This window comes from Lathamus discolor, chromosome 3 (genome assembly GCF_037157495.1).
Source record: "Lathamus discolor isolate bLatDis1 chromosome 3, bLatDis1.hap1, whole genome shotgun sequence".
NCBI classification, from domain to species: domain Eukaryota; kingdom Metazoa; phylum Chordata; class Aves; order Psittaciformes; family Psittacidae; genus Lathamus; species Lathamus discolor.
The window spans coordinates 6,617,716-6,634,474 of NC_088886.1; the positions used below are offsets into that span (position 1 = coordinate 6,617,716).

A 16,759-nucleotide genomic window follows, 5' to 3' on the forward strand; every position below is an offset into this window, starting at 1 on the left:
CCATTCTATGATTCTCTGTTCAGATGCTCTGCTCTCGGGCTTTCACTGTGGAAGGGGGATTTGCTCTGACCAGCACCAGCCTTAGGAGCAAGGAGTGAGCCCTCATCTTCCAAAGCGGTGTGAGGAGCAACAGCGGGACCCTCGGCATCCAAAACCTGCGTCCTTTATGTTTTGCCTAATGCCCCCTTGTGAAACCACAATGGCTCCACAGCAGGCATGAGAAGCAAACCAAAACCCCTGCTTCCCCCCGGAGCCTGGAGCACGGGCTTGGCGCAGCCTTCCCCATCCCCTCCTGCACGCCCTTTGCTTTCCTGCCTCTGTTGGGTTTGTATCCTGGTAACACCGCTCACGTTAAGGTACAGAAAACTCCCTGTGATCCTCCAGGCTCCTGAGAGGGCTGTAGCTCTGGGAAGCATGAACAAAACCCACCCTCAGGTACAGTCCTTCCCTTTGGAAAAGCTCTTGGGCGCAGCTGGTTCCTAAAGTGCTTGTGCTCTTGATACTGCTGTTTGCCTGACCTCTTTACTGCTGGTTGCTGGGAGCTGGTTCTACTTAAGCTGGTGCAGAAGGGGAGTATTGATACAGGGCGCAGGACTGGGCATTAGTGTTTGTTTTCCAAATGGGAAACTGGGATTTAAAGGTGATCAGATTGGTGAATTCCTGAACTAAATCAGGGCCATTTCTGAGTTTCCACCAAGGCAATTTTTTCCCTTGCGTGTAAAAGAAGGAATACAGTAAATACTCCTGGGTAAGATGGTGTGAGAGCTAGCAAGGCATTCCTTGCCTGGTAACAGCCTTTCGTCCCTTTCCTTCTAGAGAAATGGTGATGTAGCTACGTGGGGTCCGACAAAATCCTTCTCTGAAGAAAAAGGTAATGAATGAAATGCAGAGCTCAATGTTGCTATTATTAAACTATAAATCCATTGAAACTACCCATGTAATGTAAAATACAACCAGCATTTATGGCCTATTGAGGCTGATTTTTGTCCCCTTTCTGTGCAGGGAAACATCCAGGCTAAAAGACTAATAAGCTGTTCTCTTTTGGCCTGGAGTTGACAGTGGTATGATATAGTAGTAGCATGATAAGTAATCCTTGTCTATCACAGGCTCAGCATGAACTTGCCATAGGCTTTCTATATGTTTTAATAGCCACACTTCAGTGGATTTTGTCTGTGTTAAGGAGGAGAAGGTGAGATCAGACGGGATCCATAACAAACCTGTAGATCAGGTTGCAGCAGCACTCAGAATCATAGAATCATAGAATAGTTAGGGTTGGAAAGGAGCTCAAGATCATCCAGTTCCAACCCCCCTGCCATGGGCAGGGACACCTCACACTAAACCATGCCACACAAGGCTTCGTCCAACCTGGCCTTGAACACTGCCAGGGATGGAGCACTCACAACCTCCCTGGGCAACCCATTCCAGTGCCTCACCACCCTAACAGGAAAGAATTTCCTCCTTGTATCCAATCTAAACTCCCCCTGTTAAAGTTTTAACCCATTACCCCTTGTCCTGTCACTACAGTCCCTGATGAAGAGTCCCTCCCCAGCATCCCTATAGGCACCCTTCAGGTACTGGAAGGCTGCTCTGAGGTCCCCACGCAGCCTTCTCTTCTCCAGGCTGAACAGCCCCAACTTCCTCAGCCTATCTTCATACAGGAGGTGCTCCAGTTGCCTGATCATCCTCGTGGCCTCCTCTGGATTTGTTCCAGCAGTTCCAAGTCCTTTTTATGTTGAGGACACCAGAACTGCACACAATGCTCCAGGTGAGGTCTCACAAGAGCAGAGTAGAGGGGCAGGATCACCTCCTTCGACCTCCTGGTCACGCTCCTTTGGATGCATGGCATCACTGCCATTGTTTTATACTTGCATCTAGTTGCAAGTGTTGTGCTTTCTGCCCAAAGCTGTTGTCCTGCAGGCGCACACGCTGTAATTCAACACTCTGCGTCTAAGCTGAAACCTTCTGTGCTTGGTTTCCTGCTCAAGCCTGCCGGAGATGGTGGTTGCTGCAGCCGGATGCTTGAGCACCTTCACTCGCGTTTGCACAGCGCAACGGCTCAGTAAAGACAAGGCACGGCTCCCCAGATTCTAACTCTCCAATCACAGCTCTTTGAGCTCAGGTTTGCCAAACCCCACTTTTACGCTCAGGGTTGCCTTCACAGACCTGTGTTCCTCAGGTGGCCATGTGAACCTTCCCTTTCCGGCCTGGAAACACGAAGGAATGCAGGAAAGCACAGTGTTGGTTTGGAGACCATGAGGGCAGCTTGGCTGGCGTTGCCCTTGCGTGTGCTGCTGTTGTGTTGTAATGACTCTGGGTTTGGCCTTTAGCTTCCGGATTTGGTTTGATTTATGTACGTGACTTCTACTCTGCTCTTGTGAGACCTCACCTGGAGCATTGTGTGCAGTTCTGGTGTCCTCAACATAAAAAGGACATGGAACTGCTGGAACAAGTCCAGAGGAGGCCACGAGGATGATCAGGGGACTGGAGCACCTCCTGTATGAAGACAGGCTGAGGAAGTTGGGGCTGTTCAGCCTGGAGAAGAGAAGGCTGCGTGGAGACCTCATAGCAGCCTTCCAGTACCTGAAGGGGGCTATAGGGATGCTGGGGAGGGTCTCTTCATCAGGGACTGTAGTGACAGGACAAGGGGTAACGGGTTAAAACTTAAACAGGGGAAGTTTAGATTGGATCTAAGGAGGAAATTCTTTCCTGTTAGGGTGGTGAGGCACTGGAATTGGTTGCCCAGGGAGGTTGTGAGTGCTCCATCCCTGGCAGTGTTCAAGGCCAGGTTGCATGAAGCCTTGTGTGGGATGGTTTAGTGTGAGGTGTCCCTGCCCATGGCAGGGGGGTTGGAACTGGATGATCTTGAGGTCCTTTCCAACCCCAAGTATTCTATGACTCTATGACTTTGTGAAAGCTGGAGCTCCTGGAAGGTTGCTGCCTTTTGTACCCCTTTGGGAGGGGATGGGCTGCTTTTAGGCCTGTTCTGACCAGTCTGAGCTGATATTTCAGCCTTGTTCTATGGGGGTGTTGAAGCCCTGGTTGGGGCAGAAAACCCAAAATGCTGTAACATGGAATTTTACCTCTTGGAGTTTTGCTGTGGGCTCTGGGAGGGCCCTTTCCCAGCTTTACACTGACCTGCCCTGAGTTTTGGCTGCTGAAAAGGGCATTGCTGTCCCATTGGGTCAGACAGGGGCTTGGCTTCTCACCTCTTCTGCATCCAAGTGCATTGGGTGAGCTCCTACCGCAGTGTTTGTGCTGTTTGGTTCCAGTGCTCCATAACAGCGGCACAGGCTCTTCCACACTGCAAGCATCAGGATTCCTTACGAGGGGGTGTTTAATGTTGGAGTCTGGCTATTAAAATGCAGCTATCGACCCCTAAACCCCAGCAGCCCCTGCCAGAACCCTCATGGCTTTGTGCTATTGCCAATGACCCTGCTGGACCCAACCCCAGCCCCTCACCTCTTGCTCTTGCCTCCCAACAGGCTGCTGCCGGCCATGCAGCGCCCGCACAGGCTGCACACAGAGGTGTGTCTGCGTCTCTGCTGTGGCACTGCTCATCCTCGCTGCCACCGTGGCCTTGGCGGTGGCACTGGGGCTCCGGCCGCGGGCACCAGGTTGGTATCACAAGAGCTGCTATTTCTTTGTTAAGAGAGGCAGAAAATAAGGTTGCATAGAAAGAAGCTTCGTGGCCGTCACTGTGAGGTGATGCTTTCCGGTGCAGACCTGGAGGGAGGGCAAGGACCAGCAGGGTGGTGTGGGGCTGTGCCAGCATTACGCAGCCTGAGTCACCACCAGCCCTTTGCTGTCCTGCTCCATGGGGCTGTGGTAGCTCTGGGTGGCACTTCAGATGACTGGTACTGTTGTCAGACTCTGCCATGAGCCAACCACAGGTTAACCCCGGCTCCGGTTCACCTCCAGAACAACAAATGTGTTTCGGAAATCCTCCTTTTTCGCCCTTGATCACACCATGAAAATGATGGGAAATTAAGTATTTCTTGCTTTCGCTCCAGTGCCCCGCTTCTGTGCAGCCTCCACCAACCGGACAGGCTTCCTGTGTGATGAAGGAGCTGCCTGCATCCCTGCCAGCCGGGTCTGTGACAGAGCCAGCAACTGCAGGAACGGGGAGGACGAGCAGGAGATGCTCTGTGGTGAGTGGCTCTGTTGCGGCTGTATCCCCGTGCTGGTGCTGCTGTTGAGAGGCAGAGCAGCCGCTGGCCCTGCTCCGTGCTGCTGGCTGCGTGCGTGAGCAGATAAACCCGGTAGATCCTGCGCAGGGCAGACGCTGAGAGGTGGCACGGCCCGAATCCTAGCGGGAATGCCGGGAATTGCACCCCAAGCTCCTCTGATCGTCCGTTTCAAATGCCATTAACCCACGGCACAGTTCTCCCCCATTGGTTAAGCTGTTTTGCCTACAGGGTTCATTTCTTGCCCAGTTACCCTGGAAAAAGTCACTAAAGCAGAATCCCGGGGCACCCAGACTCTGCTTCCAGCTCAGCCGCAGTGCCCCTTTCCTCCCCAACCACAGTTTTCCTATCTGTGGTGTCATTCACGCCTGGATGCCGCACAAGGGAAGGACTGGCTTCTGATGTCAGCAGCCTTTGGTACCTGCCGTCCCCATGTCAGCCGGCACATCCATGTCCCGTGTGTCCCTCGCAGGTGACTTGCCCCACAGCCTGCCAGGATACCTGGTTTTCCACTGCAGTAACCCCAAGTACTGGATCTATGCCGACAAGAGGTGTAATGGGATGAACGACTGCGGAGACTGCTCGGATGAGATTGGGAGCTGTGAGTCTCTCTTCTGGCTTCTGTTGGGGAAAAGGTCTCTCCTGCTGATGGATTGAGATGGGTTGTGCTGGTGTGGTGCTCACTGGTGCTGCTGGAAACACCTGGAGGCTGGCATCCATTGCTAAAGCACAAAATAGCCTGGATGGGATGTATGAACCATGAGGGCTCCATCCCATCAGCTGCCAAGAGCTCTGTGCCAAAGGCTGGTGGCAATCGAGAGGGGAAAGGCTCCGTGCTTTGTTCCCAGTCCCAAAAGTCGCTCCTCCTCGGTGGCTTGCAGAGCATGGGGCAGTTTCATCACGATGAGCAGCTGTAGGCAGCAGTGACCATTCCAATTGGCCTTTACTTACTGGTCAGGAGATGGGTACATGGGTGAGCTGGGGGGACTGAGCGTGCCTCGGCAGCTTCAAAGCCAGCAACATAGATCCTTCTCTTGGTCAGATGAGCAGCAGGTTTGCTCCTAAGTCACCCCCCTGGTTTTGACCCGTCAGCAGCTTTCCCTAGAGTAGCTTGCTAAACAGAAATCCATTACAGCTAGCTGTTCCTCCCCGGATGGCGCATCTGCCATGAAGGTTGTGTTGTATTGTCACGCTCCGTGGTTGTCTCTCACAATAGCATCACGCAAGTGTCCCCTTTGGTGGGGGGCTGGCAGCGTTATCACCAGCGGCTCTTCAGTAGCTGCAGGGGGTGGAAGGGTGGCTGCCAGTGTAAGGAGGGAGGGAAGGGGTCAGTGCAGCAGAAGCATTCCTGTTCCCTGTTTTCCATCCCTCCCAGCGGCTGCCTGCCCCCTGTGCGGGTCAGATTGGTGGAGCTGCAGCCCTGTGCTCTACGAGTACTGCTCCTGCATCCCCCGGAGGCTGTGTCGGGACGGCATCCAGCACTGCCTGGACTGGTCCGATGAGTACGTCTGCACACCCTGAACTGACTGCATTGGTACCTTGACACCTCGGTGTCCTCCTGCTTGGGAAGCTCCAACCAAGCAAACCCTCAGTAGCAGCGCAATGACACTTAACAGGGATGAAATGCTACGACAGCCCATGCTGCAGGCTGGATGCTGGCTGTGGGATACCCTCAAGGGCCTCCTGTCATGTGGGGGTGAGTCCTTCCCTCATGGGCACAGCACTGTCTGACAGCATTGTCTCGATGTGTTGTGTGCCAGCTCTGCCAACACAGATGCTGTGTCTGGACAGCCCAGAGCAAGGAGCTTCTCCTGTATGGACATGCTGGTGCCTTTGCAGGCAGCCAGATGAAGGCATGTTATGGAGCTGGGTGAGGTGAGCCTTTCTAGCCCTTGGGTTAGCACTTCCCTTCAACACATCTTCATCACTTCTGATCCTCACGGGCAGGAGCAGCTTGTGCTTGTGTTCAAAGCACGTCTGCAGATGGTTTCAGCAGCAGCTCTGAAGGATCTGCATTGGTGCTCCCAGGATGCTTCCTTGGGAACGCTGTGCTGAGGATGGCGCCGTGGGGAGCTGCTGCAGAGCCCACCTCCTGTGCTCTTCTCAAACTGTGAAGGCCAATGCGAGTGTCGCGGCAAGGAAAACTGGAGAGGTTTCAGGGTCTGTGGGGATAAATCACCGTGTCCCGGTGTAGCTGTCCCTGCAAGCCAGGGCAGGAGCCAGCACGTGTGTAAAATGCTCTTCTTGGGGCTGTGCAGTTTTGGAGCAGCAGCTTAGCAGGGTAAGAACAGCCTGGGCTGGGATGCGTTTGCACTGGAGTTGGCAAGGAAAGGAGGGGAAAAAGTCACAGCCTCGGAGCAGAGAGGAGGAGAAAACCAAGCGCTGCTCCCGGGGCAGAGCAGGATGACACCGGGATCTGTGCATGGCTTGTTTGGTTCCTGTGCCAGCAAAGCAGGATCAGGCAGCCAAGCCTGCAAGGATATAGATGTGGATGTGCCACTGAAGTGTAAGGAAAGTCTTTGCTCCTTTGACAACCTCATCTGTGTCTAAAGCATCATCTCTGAGAAAACCCCACGTTACAGTGAACGCATTTACTTTCCTAGGCCCCAAAAAACACCAAGGGAGCTTTTCCCCACCACCATCCCAGGTCATGGATCTTTAAAAATAACCCCCCGTTCACTCACTTCCCCTCTGTCCTGTGACCTGCAGCTCTGCAGTTCCCCGTGACCGGTACCAATGGGGAATGTTCTGATCTGTCACTGGGATACAGCTGTAGATAAGAGACCTTTTAAAAATAGCTTTACAGTGTTCTGACTCACGCTTCACCTGGAATGAGATGGCAGATCTCTGCATTATGGAGCTGGTACTATGGGAAACCCTTAAAGCCACATTCAATAACCTAAAGAGGAGCTCAAGGAGGGGGAATTCAGAGGCAGAGCTGCTGCTTCAACCACTCTGAGGAAGAAGAGCTGCTCTCTGATTCAGACTGAGTTCAGGCACAGACTGTTTGCCTGTTCCTTGACTTTGAAGTGGTAGGATGTGCAACAAGCTCTCTACACTGGTAGGGGCAGGTGGGCTATGATGCTGCATGCTTCTATAGCATAGGGCCAGTATGATTGATAAATCCCCCTGTGCTTTGTATCAAAGATACTGGGATAGCCATGACTTTCTGGATCCTCCAATGCTTGCTGTGGTTGGGAAGAGGATGCTGGTTAGGCTGATCCATATGGCAACTGCTGTATTCTCCCAGTCCAATATTTGTTGACCATTGCCGAGTTCTAAGATGTTCCTGAGGGTGAAAAGGAAAGGGCTGGGGCATGCAATGTGTAAGCATTGGGAGTCAAGTGCTTGTGCTTGCTATGTGGAGCTTCACAGCAGCAGAGGTCAAGTGGTGGCTTGCCTTGGCTGGATGGGGATGATGCTGGGGTCTGGGAATTCTTACTTTATTGTGAGACATGATAAAGAAAGCAAATGCCTGGCTTAAGGCAGGGAAGGTTATTGTGCCACCTTCTCTCTCCTTCAGCAGGGAGGTACGGAAACAGAGGCAGGCTTAGGGCATGTGGAGGATATCTCTGGTTGCAAGGAGGAAACCAAACACAGTCACCTCCCTTTCTGCTATCTTTCAGCTTTGTAATTGAGCTGAACCCAAAGAAATGGGGTCAGGAATGTGATCTCTGCACCTAAGATAGCCAGTAAAGTTCTGCTGGTGTCAAAGGAGCTGGTGCCTGCAGGGTAGAGCCCCAGGGCTGCTCTTAGGCTGACATCCCTGTATCACTTCACAGGGAGCACTCCTGCGAGGCCCGGGCTGTGATTAACGGCCTCAGGTTAGGAGAGAGGAAGCAGGGACTCATCCTGCTCTGCATTTATGCCTGTGAAGAGACTACCTGAGAGAGACATGGGAAATGGCAGCAGTCCTTGGGCAGCAAGAGGCAGAAGCCAGCCTGGAAACAGCCAGGGATGAAGCAGGGGGTTTGATAGATCGAGCCTATCTGTTTCAGGGTGAGTCCCCTCCTGTAATTTTCTTACTGCCTTGCTCCTGGTCAGCAGGGGCTGTGTGCCTTACAGAGAGCAATACACAGCGATCGGTAGGTTGAGGCCACAGTAAATGTGCCTAAGACTTCCTAGAACAAAATTTATACAGTGGTTTGTTTAAAAGAGGAAGGCTGCTGATCAGCAAGAAAGCTAAGGAAAGGAATAATTGTACCAGGGGTGAGGGACAGAAGGAACACAGTGCTCTAGAACACTGCTTCGAAAAGGAAGGATGTTCTGTATTGTTTTACTAACAAGCCTGTGAACTGGGCAGACTGTTCATGTCAAATCACGATGTGCCTGGTTTCCAGCTCAAGGCATCTGCTCCCAGCTGCTTTACTTGATGTGAAATGGAGTATACGACTGGGAGACATGCATCTCTCCGTGGTCTGATTAGCAGATCTCCACAGTGGTGGAGGGGCTAGCAAAACCAATCCATGGGGGCCGTGGAACCACAAGCCAGCTGCAGGAGGAGGGTTATGCTTGAGGGCCATGCTCATCTTCCTCCTTGTTGAGAGGCTCTTTTGCCAAGTCACTACTAGTGCCATTATTTGTCTCGGCAGAGAGCTGATGCAGTTGTCAGTGGAAGCTATTAATAGACTTGTTTCTGGGGAAAAGATGTAGGGCTGGAATGCAAGTCTGAGTGTTTTGTTTGTGTGTCGTCCTTTTTTGTGAGGAAAGTTTAGCAGTAAAAGAGCAAAGAGAGAAAGGGGATTAGTTCTTTATGCATCTTTGAGAGGAAGACCCTTTCCTTGGCTTCTTTGTGATTTCCAAGGATGCGTTGCTTTTCTTGTTGCTGAATTGTAGTGAACAGCAGTGTAAAAGGAAGATATCCTCTAAATAAGTACTAATAGGGGAGACCTGTAGTAAATTCTTGGCCTTACAGCCCAAAAGCAGAATGAGGTTGCTCTCCCCAGCTCAGGGGCATTGTGCATCTCAGCCAGTTTTGATAGAAACACTCAGAGCAGAAATTTGATGATCATAGGACCACAGACTGGTTTGGGTTGGAAGGGACCTTAAAGCTCATCCAGTTCCAACCCCCTGCCACAGGCAGGGACACCTTCTACTAGAGCAGGTTGCTCCAAGCCACAGCCCCAGCTTCTCTAGGCACCCTGTGCCAGTGCCTCAACACCCTCACAGGGAAGAACTTCTTTATATCTAATCTAAATCTCCCCTCTTGCAGCTAAAAGCCATTTCCCCTTGTCCTGTCACTAATGACAGGATGATAAACACACCTGACTCATTACAGCTGTACTCCTGGCCTTGAATGTCTCTTTTTTTTTTTTTACAGCAAATATGTGTAATTCATATTTGAACTATAAATGTTCCCTGTTTATAGGTAGGGGAGCACAGTTGGTGTACTGCAGGCACCGAGAATGGTTTTTAAACCACAGAATGCTCTCAAATGCAGTGAACTCACTTATAAGGGAAACTGTACTCCAATTGCACTCTAATCTCTATAATAACCCAGTTTCAATTTTCATTTCCTGGGCTAAAATGAGAGGGAGGGGGGATTTCTGTTCTACTTCAGCTTTCTGGAGGGGTTACTGTCTCTCTGTCTCCCTCCCCTGGGGCCTGTGCTTATCCTCTTTGCTTCTTCCCTTTGTCAGAGCTCTACCAGCATGACAGGCTGAGGTTTATGTTCTACCAGCACTATTGATATCCCAGGACACTTGAGGAGCTCAGTGCAGCTCCATTTCAGATGAGCCACAGTGATTAGTCTTCTGCCCCTTGGGATGCTAGAGAGGAGGAAGGATAGGACCAGCTATTTTGGGAATAATAACCTCTGTCAGAAGAATGAGATAAGGATGACAACAAAAAACTTTATTTGAAAAAATTATTATGTATTGAAAATATACAGTAGTATCATCAACCTTCTTGACTCTACCCCTCCCCAAGCATAGGTTAACCAGCAAGCACATCACAGCAGCCAGACTTAACAATACCGGTCTCCTTTGTTTCCCCCTCTCAATGTGCCTAAATTCTGTCATCAGCAAGAGAACAACAAACAAAAGACCCACTTCTTTCTGACTCAGTAGGTATTTAACAAATCCCAGTCCTCCACAGTGAGGCACAGATGCTTCTGTTTGGAAGTCCTTTCTCTCTCTTGTTCAGCCAAAGCTCTTTTTTTGTTGCTCTTTAATTCGTGGCTGCCCACAGCCTCATTTTTCAAAGGTAAATGGCAATTTGGAACTTTTTCCTTATAAAACTGCAAGTTTCCAGATGTTTTTGTTTCTGCCTCCACCAGTTTGCATTTGACCACTTCCTCTATTCTGTGTGTCTTGCCATCTGCAGGAAAAAAAGAGTATTAAGTTTAGATTTGGGGGAACAGCAGAGTGATGCTGTAAAATGCATACTTGTGTCACAAATTGTTTTGGCCAAGCCAACCTAGAATGCTGGCTGCTTTGCTGGAATGTGCACAGGGAAAAAGTAATACTTATATTTTGGGCTTTGAATTTTAAGGAGAAAACTCAGTTATGATGTCACCATGCTGTACCTTAAGAGCTTGCTGTACTTTAATATCCAGCGGCCTAACAAATGAAAGAACTCAAGCACATTGTAATGCAGTTACGCAAGTGGCTGAAATTTTACACCCCAGATAATATTTGAACTGAAAAAAAAAAGGGAAGTATTGAAATGTTTCTTGTCAAAAAGAAAACAAATTAACTTTGTGGTCTCTACGCAGTTACGTACAGAAGCGCAGAGCTGCTGTTCTGGATTTCAAGTTGTCTTGTGGCTTGATGGCCTCCATAGCTGCCTGCTCCCACTGCAACACAGTCTGAAATAACATAGGAAGTTAAAAAGCTTTCTGTAAAATGCACAGAAATATCACTGGAAACAACTCAATTTCTTACTCTTTTCTGTTCAGGGATTTAATGCTCCTTAAGGATGATTTCTAGAGAGTAAAACAGACTTAAACCGTCATACCTGTTCTGCCCATCCCTCTGTTTTGCAGTTGCTATGATCAAATTCTTTCAGAGGCACTTCTGAGTGGACCAGGCCTATCTGCATTTGGAGCCGCTTAATGACAGCATTAACATCCTAGTGAAAAGGGAAATAAAGTGGTCAGAGGAGGAGAACATTTGATTACACTTGTCCAGTAAACTTAAGATGCTTTTTACCTTGAGACCTGTCCCAGAAATGTCCAAACAATTCAATTTCTTGAAGGAAAGAAGGTATCCAATTCCCACATCTGTGATTTTAGGGTTACCTGTAAAGGTCAAGTGAAGTGAACTAAGTTGCAAGATGTGGAGAAAGATGATCAGAATACCAAGAAAATATTTGTTCCAAAGGCTAATACTGGAACAAGGTAGGCTTTGGCCTTTTTTTTGGTAGTATACTTCATGTTTTGAAAGTGAGTCAAAACTGACTTTTTCCCTCTAATGATCAAACCCCAAATATTTACAATCCCAATTCTCAAACTACTAACAGTATTTATGTAAGTAGCAAGTGACTGAGACTACAGGTATGACCTGTGCCTTCTGGAAAGCTATTGGTGAAATTGGGGTTCAGTACTTGGAATCATCAAATTAATTGTAGTCCTTCAATATTAAGGAATTAAATTGAGTTTCAGAAAGGATACAGATTGCTTCTAATATTAAACCATGCAGTACTTACAAGACAAGTCTAATACCAAAAGGTTCTCAAGTCCCTTTTTCAACACTCGAACTGGTGCTGTCATCCTGCGAAGGCCTGCATCTGATAAAGAGTTGTCTTTCAGGAGAAGCTGTTTTACACTGGCAGGAGAGATACAAACAGATGGTTATTAGTCATTAGATTAGACAGTTTTGCAAAATGTCCTAAAACTCTGTGCCAACCCTTCAGTCTTCTTTGATAATGATAGTAAAAAGTAGTAAGAAAGAAGCCTGAGTTAGCAGGACTAATAAATACCTTTATATTGCCTCTGCTAGCTCAACAGAAGCACTTACATGACCAGCTATTCCCAGAGCTCAGGGACAAACTGATCCTAGCACACAAGCGTTTGCTTAAAGAGACAGTAACGTTCTTTATACACTCAAATTCTTTAAACCAAGGCTGCCAACCTCAAATCCACTCAAAATTACAAACAGAAAAATGCTTGGCAAAATGGGAGACAGATTTGGGAAGAGATACAGCAATGATTTTTAAGTAAGCAGTAAGGTATTATGATACAGACGAACAAAAACTGGGAAAACAACACTAAAATGTTCTCCAGAGAACTTCAAGGCAAAATCTTAATGCAAAATGCACCAAAATCTTATGGTAACATAATTAGCAGTCATCCTGCCTGTTGATTTCCATAATTGTCTACTTTTCAATTTATTAACTAAATAGTCACCCTCCTGTCTGTGCAAATCTTCATCCGGAACACGGTTTGGGTAAAACTTTGGCTGATAAAGTTCCCTCTTAAGAAAAGGAAATAAAAGTGTAAAACTGTTCCAAATGCTTAAGATGGAGCTTTTACCTGGCCAGTGGAAATGATAAAAAGTTGATTTAAAACCACGAAAACAATTGCGCATTTGTAGGACCTTTTACAGTTCAGTATGTGCTTTCTGTACAACAGAATCTGTAGTTTGGTTACCTCAGGAACAGGCTTCATGAACCAGAATCTTCAAACTCGTACACTGCTGCCTGTGAAACTTCCCTTTAAAGCCACAGCCTGATTCTTTGAACTGCTCAGTGACAGGAAAAGACAGTGTAATTTTTAGATGTGTCAAGAAGTCGGTACCTAGACAGAGCCTCTTTGGTGAGATGTTCCAGCAGCTCATGTTCATCTCCAAGTTTACAACAGGAGAGATCCAAACATGTCAGCTCACGGAAAGACTTAATTTCTTCTAGCTTTTCAGAGATAACCAGGTATCTGCAGAGAGGAAAAAACCCCAAAGCTATCAGTGTTCAGGCACATAAGAAGGCACCTATATCCTCAAGTGTCACAAGCATAATGCAGTCACTTCTCCTAAGTACCTGTGTGGAAAGTGACAGAAATTACCCTGCGCTCCTACCTGTTTACGCGCAGCCTGCAAACAACACATCTGAATTCCCAATCTTCCCCTTGAACAAATGTCATTGTTTTGCTTTGATTCAAAATATTGGCCTAGCAATTAAGACTTCAATTTGCAAACATCACCATTAGGGACTTCTTTACAGATTACTGTTGTATTATTTTAGAACCATGCAAAATCTGTAGTCTAATTTACTGTAAATCAACTTCACAAACTGCTCTTCCTCAGTATTTAGCAAGTGTGTAAACAAACCCACATTCATCCAGGTTTAAAATTTACTTCAAATGTAGCAGCACAGCTTGTCAAATGGCAAAATCTTGCTTTTTATATGCGTAAGTAAGATACTTCACTAGAGATAGAAAGTCCTACAGGACACCTGCAGGACTCCAGCTAGAGCTGTGACTACACTCCAGGCAGTAGTTACTCAGTGGGTTATTTTTTTAGCTGTGTTGGCTCCCTGATCTGATTCACTCTGCAGCCATGCAAACATCTGTGCTGGGACTATTCAGTAGGAGGTTTAGAGATGGAACAAACCACTAAAGAATGGCATGCATGAGTATGCAGTTAGAAGCACGTAGCAGTCACTACCTCACTAATCTCCCCTCCATTTACCTCTTACTGTCCCCCTGGCAAGACAAGCCCCAGATTCACTAATCTCTCCTGAGTTTACCTTATATCATCATGGCAAGATACGCCATGCATCTTCACTGCTGAAATGAGAGGTCCTTGCTAATTTGATTCCTCAAGGAAAACCTCTTTGGCCATGCAAATAAAGGGACTTTAATGTCTTCCCACTGCAAGCATACCTAGGAAACTACACCAATTCCCTTTGCCAGGCAATTCAGCAATGCAGAAGGCAGTACATATAGTCAGAGCATGAGCCAGTTCTTGAGAGATACTATTAGCTCAGGGGGGTTGTGAAGAGAAGAGTGGGCTCTTTTAGAAACAAGATTCATCAGAAAATTGCCTTGATACCATACTTGCTAGATTTCAAAGACTCAATTCTTAACTCAGATTTCTGTAATAGCAAAAGATGCCAGAAGTAACTTCATTTCTGAATTAAGCCCATAAAAAGTATCTGTACTAGAGATTAAAAGGGAATAGGTTTAAAAGATGAAACAAAGGATAATTGACCTCGGCTCAAACATTCCTGCTGTGCTCAGAGCACCCTTGGCACTTCAGATGAATACGCCTGTACTTTGATTTTAAACTGAATAAACCAGCCCTCTTTCAAGTGCAGAGATGGAAGATAGCCTGGTTATATTACTGGGAAAGACTTCAGCAGGAGCAAGGCTTCAAAAACATATTCCAGTTTTCAGACTCCCTTCTAGTGAAAGCCAATGTGGGCATTGGGAAGATGGGAAAACTGGTGCTGGACTCTAATCAGAACCTCGTGAAAGCATGCTCAACATGGGCATAGGAGCCATAATAAAGTAAGGTAGACACTGCCTGACTTCAAAGCCTGTAACTTACCTACAAGACTGTACCTTCTCCTGAGCCCCCAGAAGGAAACAGGTCGGTAAACAGTAAATAAACCTCCTTTGCAAGGGTGTATTTTATCTGTACAATCAGATAAATGTCTTGAAATGCTTATAAACAGCAATTACAAAAACATTCCATGAAAAACCTGAGAAGGCATTAAACACACAGCTTGCTATGGAAAATATTATGGTTAAAAACCAGCTGCAGGTTTAATCCTGCACATGAAACCCCCTGTTAGTTAACATGGACATAGTCTGTTACCTGTATTATGAGTTGTACCTTAGAATGAAACCAGCAGCTGCACTTGAAGGAAGGGAATGGGACCAAAGGAAGCAAGCAGAAGAGTCAGATAAGGCTCAGGTAATTTCATTAAAATTGGGTGATCACAGCTCAGGAGATTATCTTTTTAATTATTATTATTTTGGGTAAAGTAATTTAAGGTAAACTTTAAGTGTGCCAGGAAAAATCAGCAGCAGATGACAACATTTGTTACTGAAGACACTCACCTGTTCCTCAGGCATAATGAACATAGCACCAAACTGCCATACGCTTCAGTAAACTTCTGCAGAGCTCTCAGTCCCGTTACTGGTTCTGTGAACTTCTGTCTTGCTTCTGCGGCTGAAAAGAGCTTTTCAGCAATCTGCTCTGGGAAACCAATCAAGGAGTCAATGTGATCAACATTGTCAGAAATGTAACCCAGCACCAGGCTGAAGAGAGACTTGGCCGAGTAGCGGAGGTTCCCCTCCTTAGTGTACGTGAAGATGAAATGATCAGTCCTCTGCCTCCGTGCCCTATCGTCCTCCCTGTTCATACACAGCTCCACTGAAAATCCTCTGGAAAACAGCCTAAAAGGTCTCGTTTCGGAGGTGACATACTGTATGCCGCCTGCACCCTGCTTTACCACATGCAGCTTCCCATTTTCACGCACATAGATCGGCCCAGTATCCAAATGGCTTTCTGAGTGGAGACAGTAAGACATTCCCCTTGACCAGCTCTGCAAAAACAAACCGTAGGTAGGTAAAGAACAGCCACAAGAGGAAAGACCCCAAACCCTGGCAGCTCTCCCTCAATGCCCCGAGCACGGTCACGTAACCCTGCAGTGCGAGGAAGGGCAGGCTGTGTGGAACAGGGGTGTGCGCCGTCTGCCATTAAACCATATCACCAGTCAAAGGGCAGCTGAACCCACTGAGGTGAAGGGCATTTGCTGTGGCAGGGCCCTGCTGCTCTGTGCCCATCGGAAGGTCCCAGCCCTACACAGGCAAACAGGGGCTCTGGGGAAGCAGCCTCCAGAGCTCGGCCTGGCTCTGCTGCAGGCAAGCAGGAGGAAGGGAGAGGGCAAATGGCCGACTGCAGCAGGGCAATGGAGCCCGCTGGAGAATCTCCCTCCCTGGGAGGTGGGCAGGCTCCTGCTGCCCCTTCCCCACCCGGTACCGAGGGGTCTGTGAGCAGGGGTCCCGGCAGTAGCAGGAGGGCGCAGACCCTGCCACGGAGGGGGCCGGAGAGGGACGGGATCCTGTCAGCTCCTACCCTAAGGAGCTGGGGGCTCCGCTCCTGCGGGGCGGGAGGAGGTCGGGCCCTGCTGAGGGGGAAAGTGGCGCTGCAGAGATAGGGCCCTGCCCTGGGCGGGCGGCGAGGGGACAGGGTTCACCCCCGAGGGGACAGGAGAGGGATCGGGTCCTGGCCGGGGTGAACGCGCCGTGACCGGGGGCAGCCCAGAGGGGCGCAAGGGGAAGGGGCCCCGCCTCGCCCCCGGTCCGCCGCTGCCGTAACGGAGGCGAACGCCCGGTGCCCCGCTCCCCGCCGACAGCCACCGGGCCGGCCCGCACCTACCTGCCCCGGGAGGGGCCGCCCCGTACGCGCCGTCAGCCGGGCCGCGGCTCCGCGCTCCCGCCTCCCATCCCGCAGCGCCCGCGGGCGGCGGGCGGAGCCGCGCAGGGCATGCCGGGAGCGGCGGGGCTGCGGTGGGGGGGCTGTGGGGTCCCGGCCGGTCTCCGCTTCCCCTGTGCGGGGCGAGCTCCCCCGTCCCAAAGCCCCGGCACCGCCATTCTCCTCACGGGGCCCCGTGCGAGGCTCCCGGGGCCG

The 16,759-nt window shown here is 49.1% G+C and overlaps 2 protein-coding genes across 2 annotated transcripts; one reads left to right on the forward strand and one right to left on the reverse strand.

Moving 5' to 3' along the window:
• Nucleotides 1-290: 290 nt before the first annotated feature.
• LDLRAD1 (low density lipoprotein receptor class A domain containing 1) lies at nucleotides 291-5,783 on the forward strand. Its single transcript, XM_065672547.1, has 6 exons — nucleotides 291-435; nucleotides 817-871; nucleotides 3,483-3,614; nucleotides 4,011-4,148; nucleotides 4,657-4,785; nucleotides 5,560-5,783. Exons 1-6 carry the CDS (start codon nucleotides 415-417, stop codon nucleotides 5,703-5,705), a joined length of 621 nt encoding a protein of 206 aa, XP_065528619.1. The 5' UTR covers nucleotides 291-414; the 3' UTR covers nucleotides 5,706-5,783.
• Nucleotides 5,784-10,016: 4,233 nt separating this feature from the next.
• Nucleotides 10,017-16,618, reverse strand: LRRC42 (leucine rich repeat containing 42). Its single transcript, XM_065673296.1, has 8 exons — nucleotides 16,508-16,618; nucleotides 15,184-15,671; nucleotides 12,922-13,053; nucleotides 11,832-11,950; nucleotides 11,336-11,424; nucleotides 11,142-11,255; nucleotides 10,908-10,992; nucleotides 10,017-10,502 (listed from the first exon to the last, which is right to left on the reverse strand). The coding sequence occupies exons 2-8, from the start codon at nucleotides 15,654-15,656 to the stop codon at nucleotides 10,246-10,248; spliced, it is 1,269 nt and encodes a 422-aa protein (XP_065529368.1). The 5' UTR covers nucleotides 15,657-15,671; nucleotides 16,508-16,618; the 3' UTR covers nucleotides 10,017-10,245.
• Nucleotides 16,619-16,759: the final 141 nt, after the last annotated feature.

Excerpts from the sequence above, each read along its gene's own strand:
- LRRC42 (XM_065673296.1), bottom strand. The coding sequence starts at position 15,656 with ATGTCTTACTGTCTCCACTCAGAAAGCCATTTGGATACTGGGCCGATC. Across the intron at positions 13,054-15,183 it reads TCATTATGCCTGAGGAACAG|ATACCTGGTTATCTCTGAAA; the intron begins GTGAGTGTCTTC and ends TCCTCTCTGCAG. Across the intron at positions 10,503-10,907 it reads AACAGCAGCTCTGCGCTTCT|ATGGCAAGACACACAGAATA; the intron begins GTACGTAACTGC and ends TTTTTCCTGCAG.
- LDLRAD1 (XM_065672547.1), top strand. The coding sequence starts at position 415 with ATGAACAAAACCCACCCTCAG. Across the intron at positions 872-3,482 it reads ATCCTTCTCTGAAGAAAAAG|GCTGCTGCCGGCCATGCAGC; the intron begins GTAATGAATGAA and ends GCCTCCCAACAG. Across the intron at positions 4,786-5,559 it reads CTCGGATGAGATTGGGAGCT|CGGCTGCCTGCCCCCTGTGC; the intron begins GTGAGTCTCTCT and ends CATCCCTCCCAG.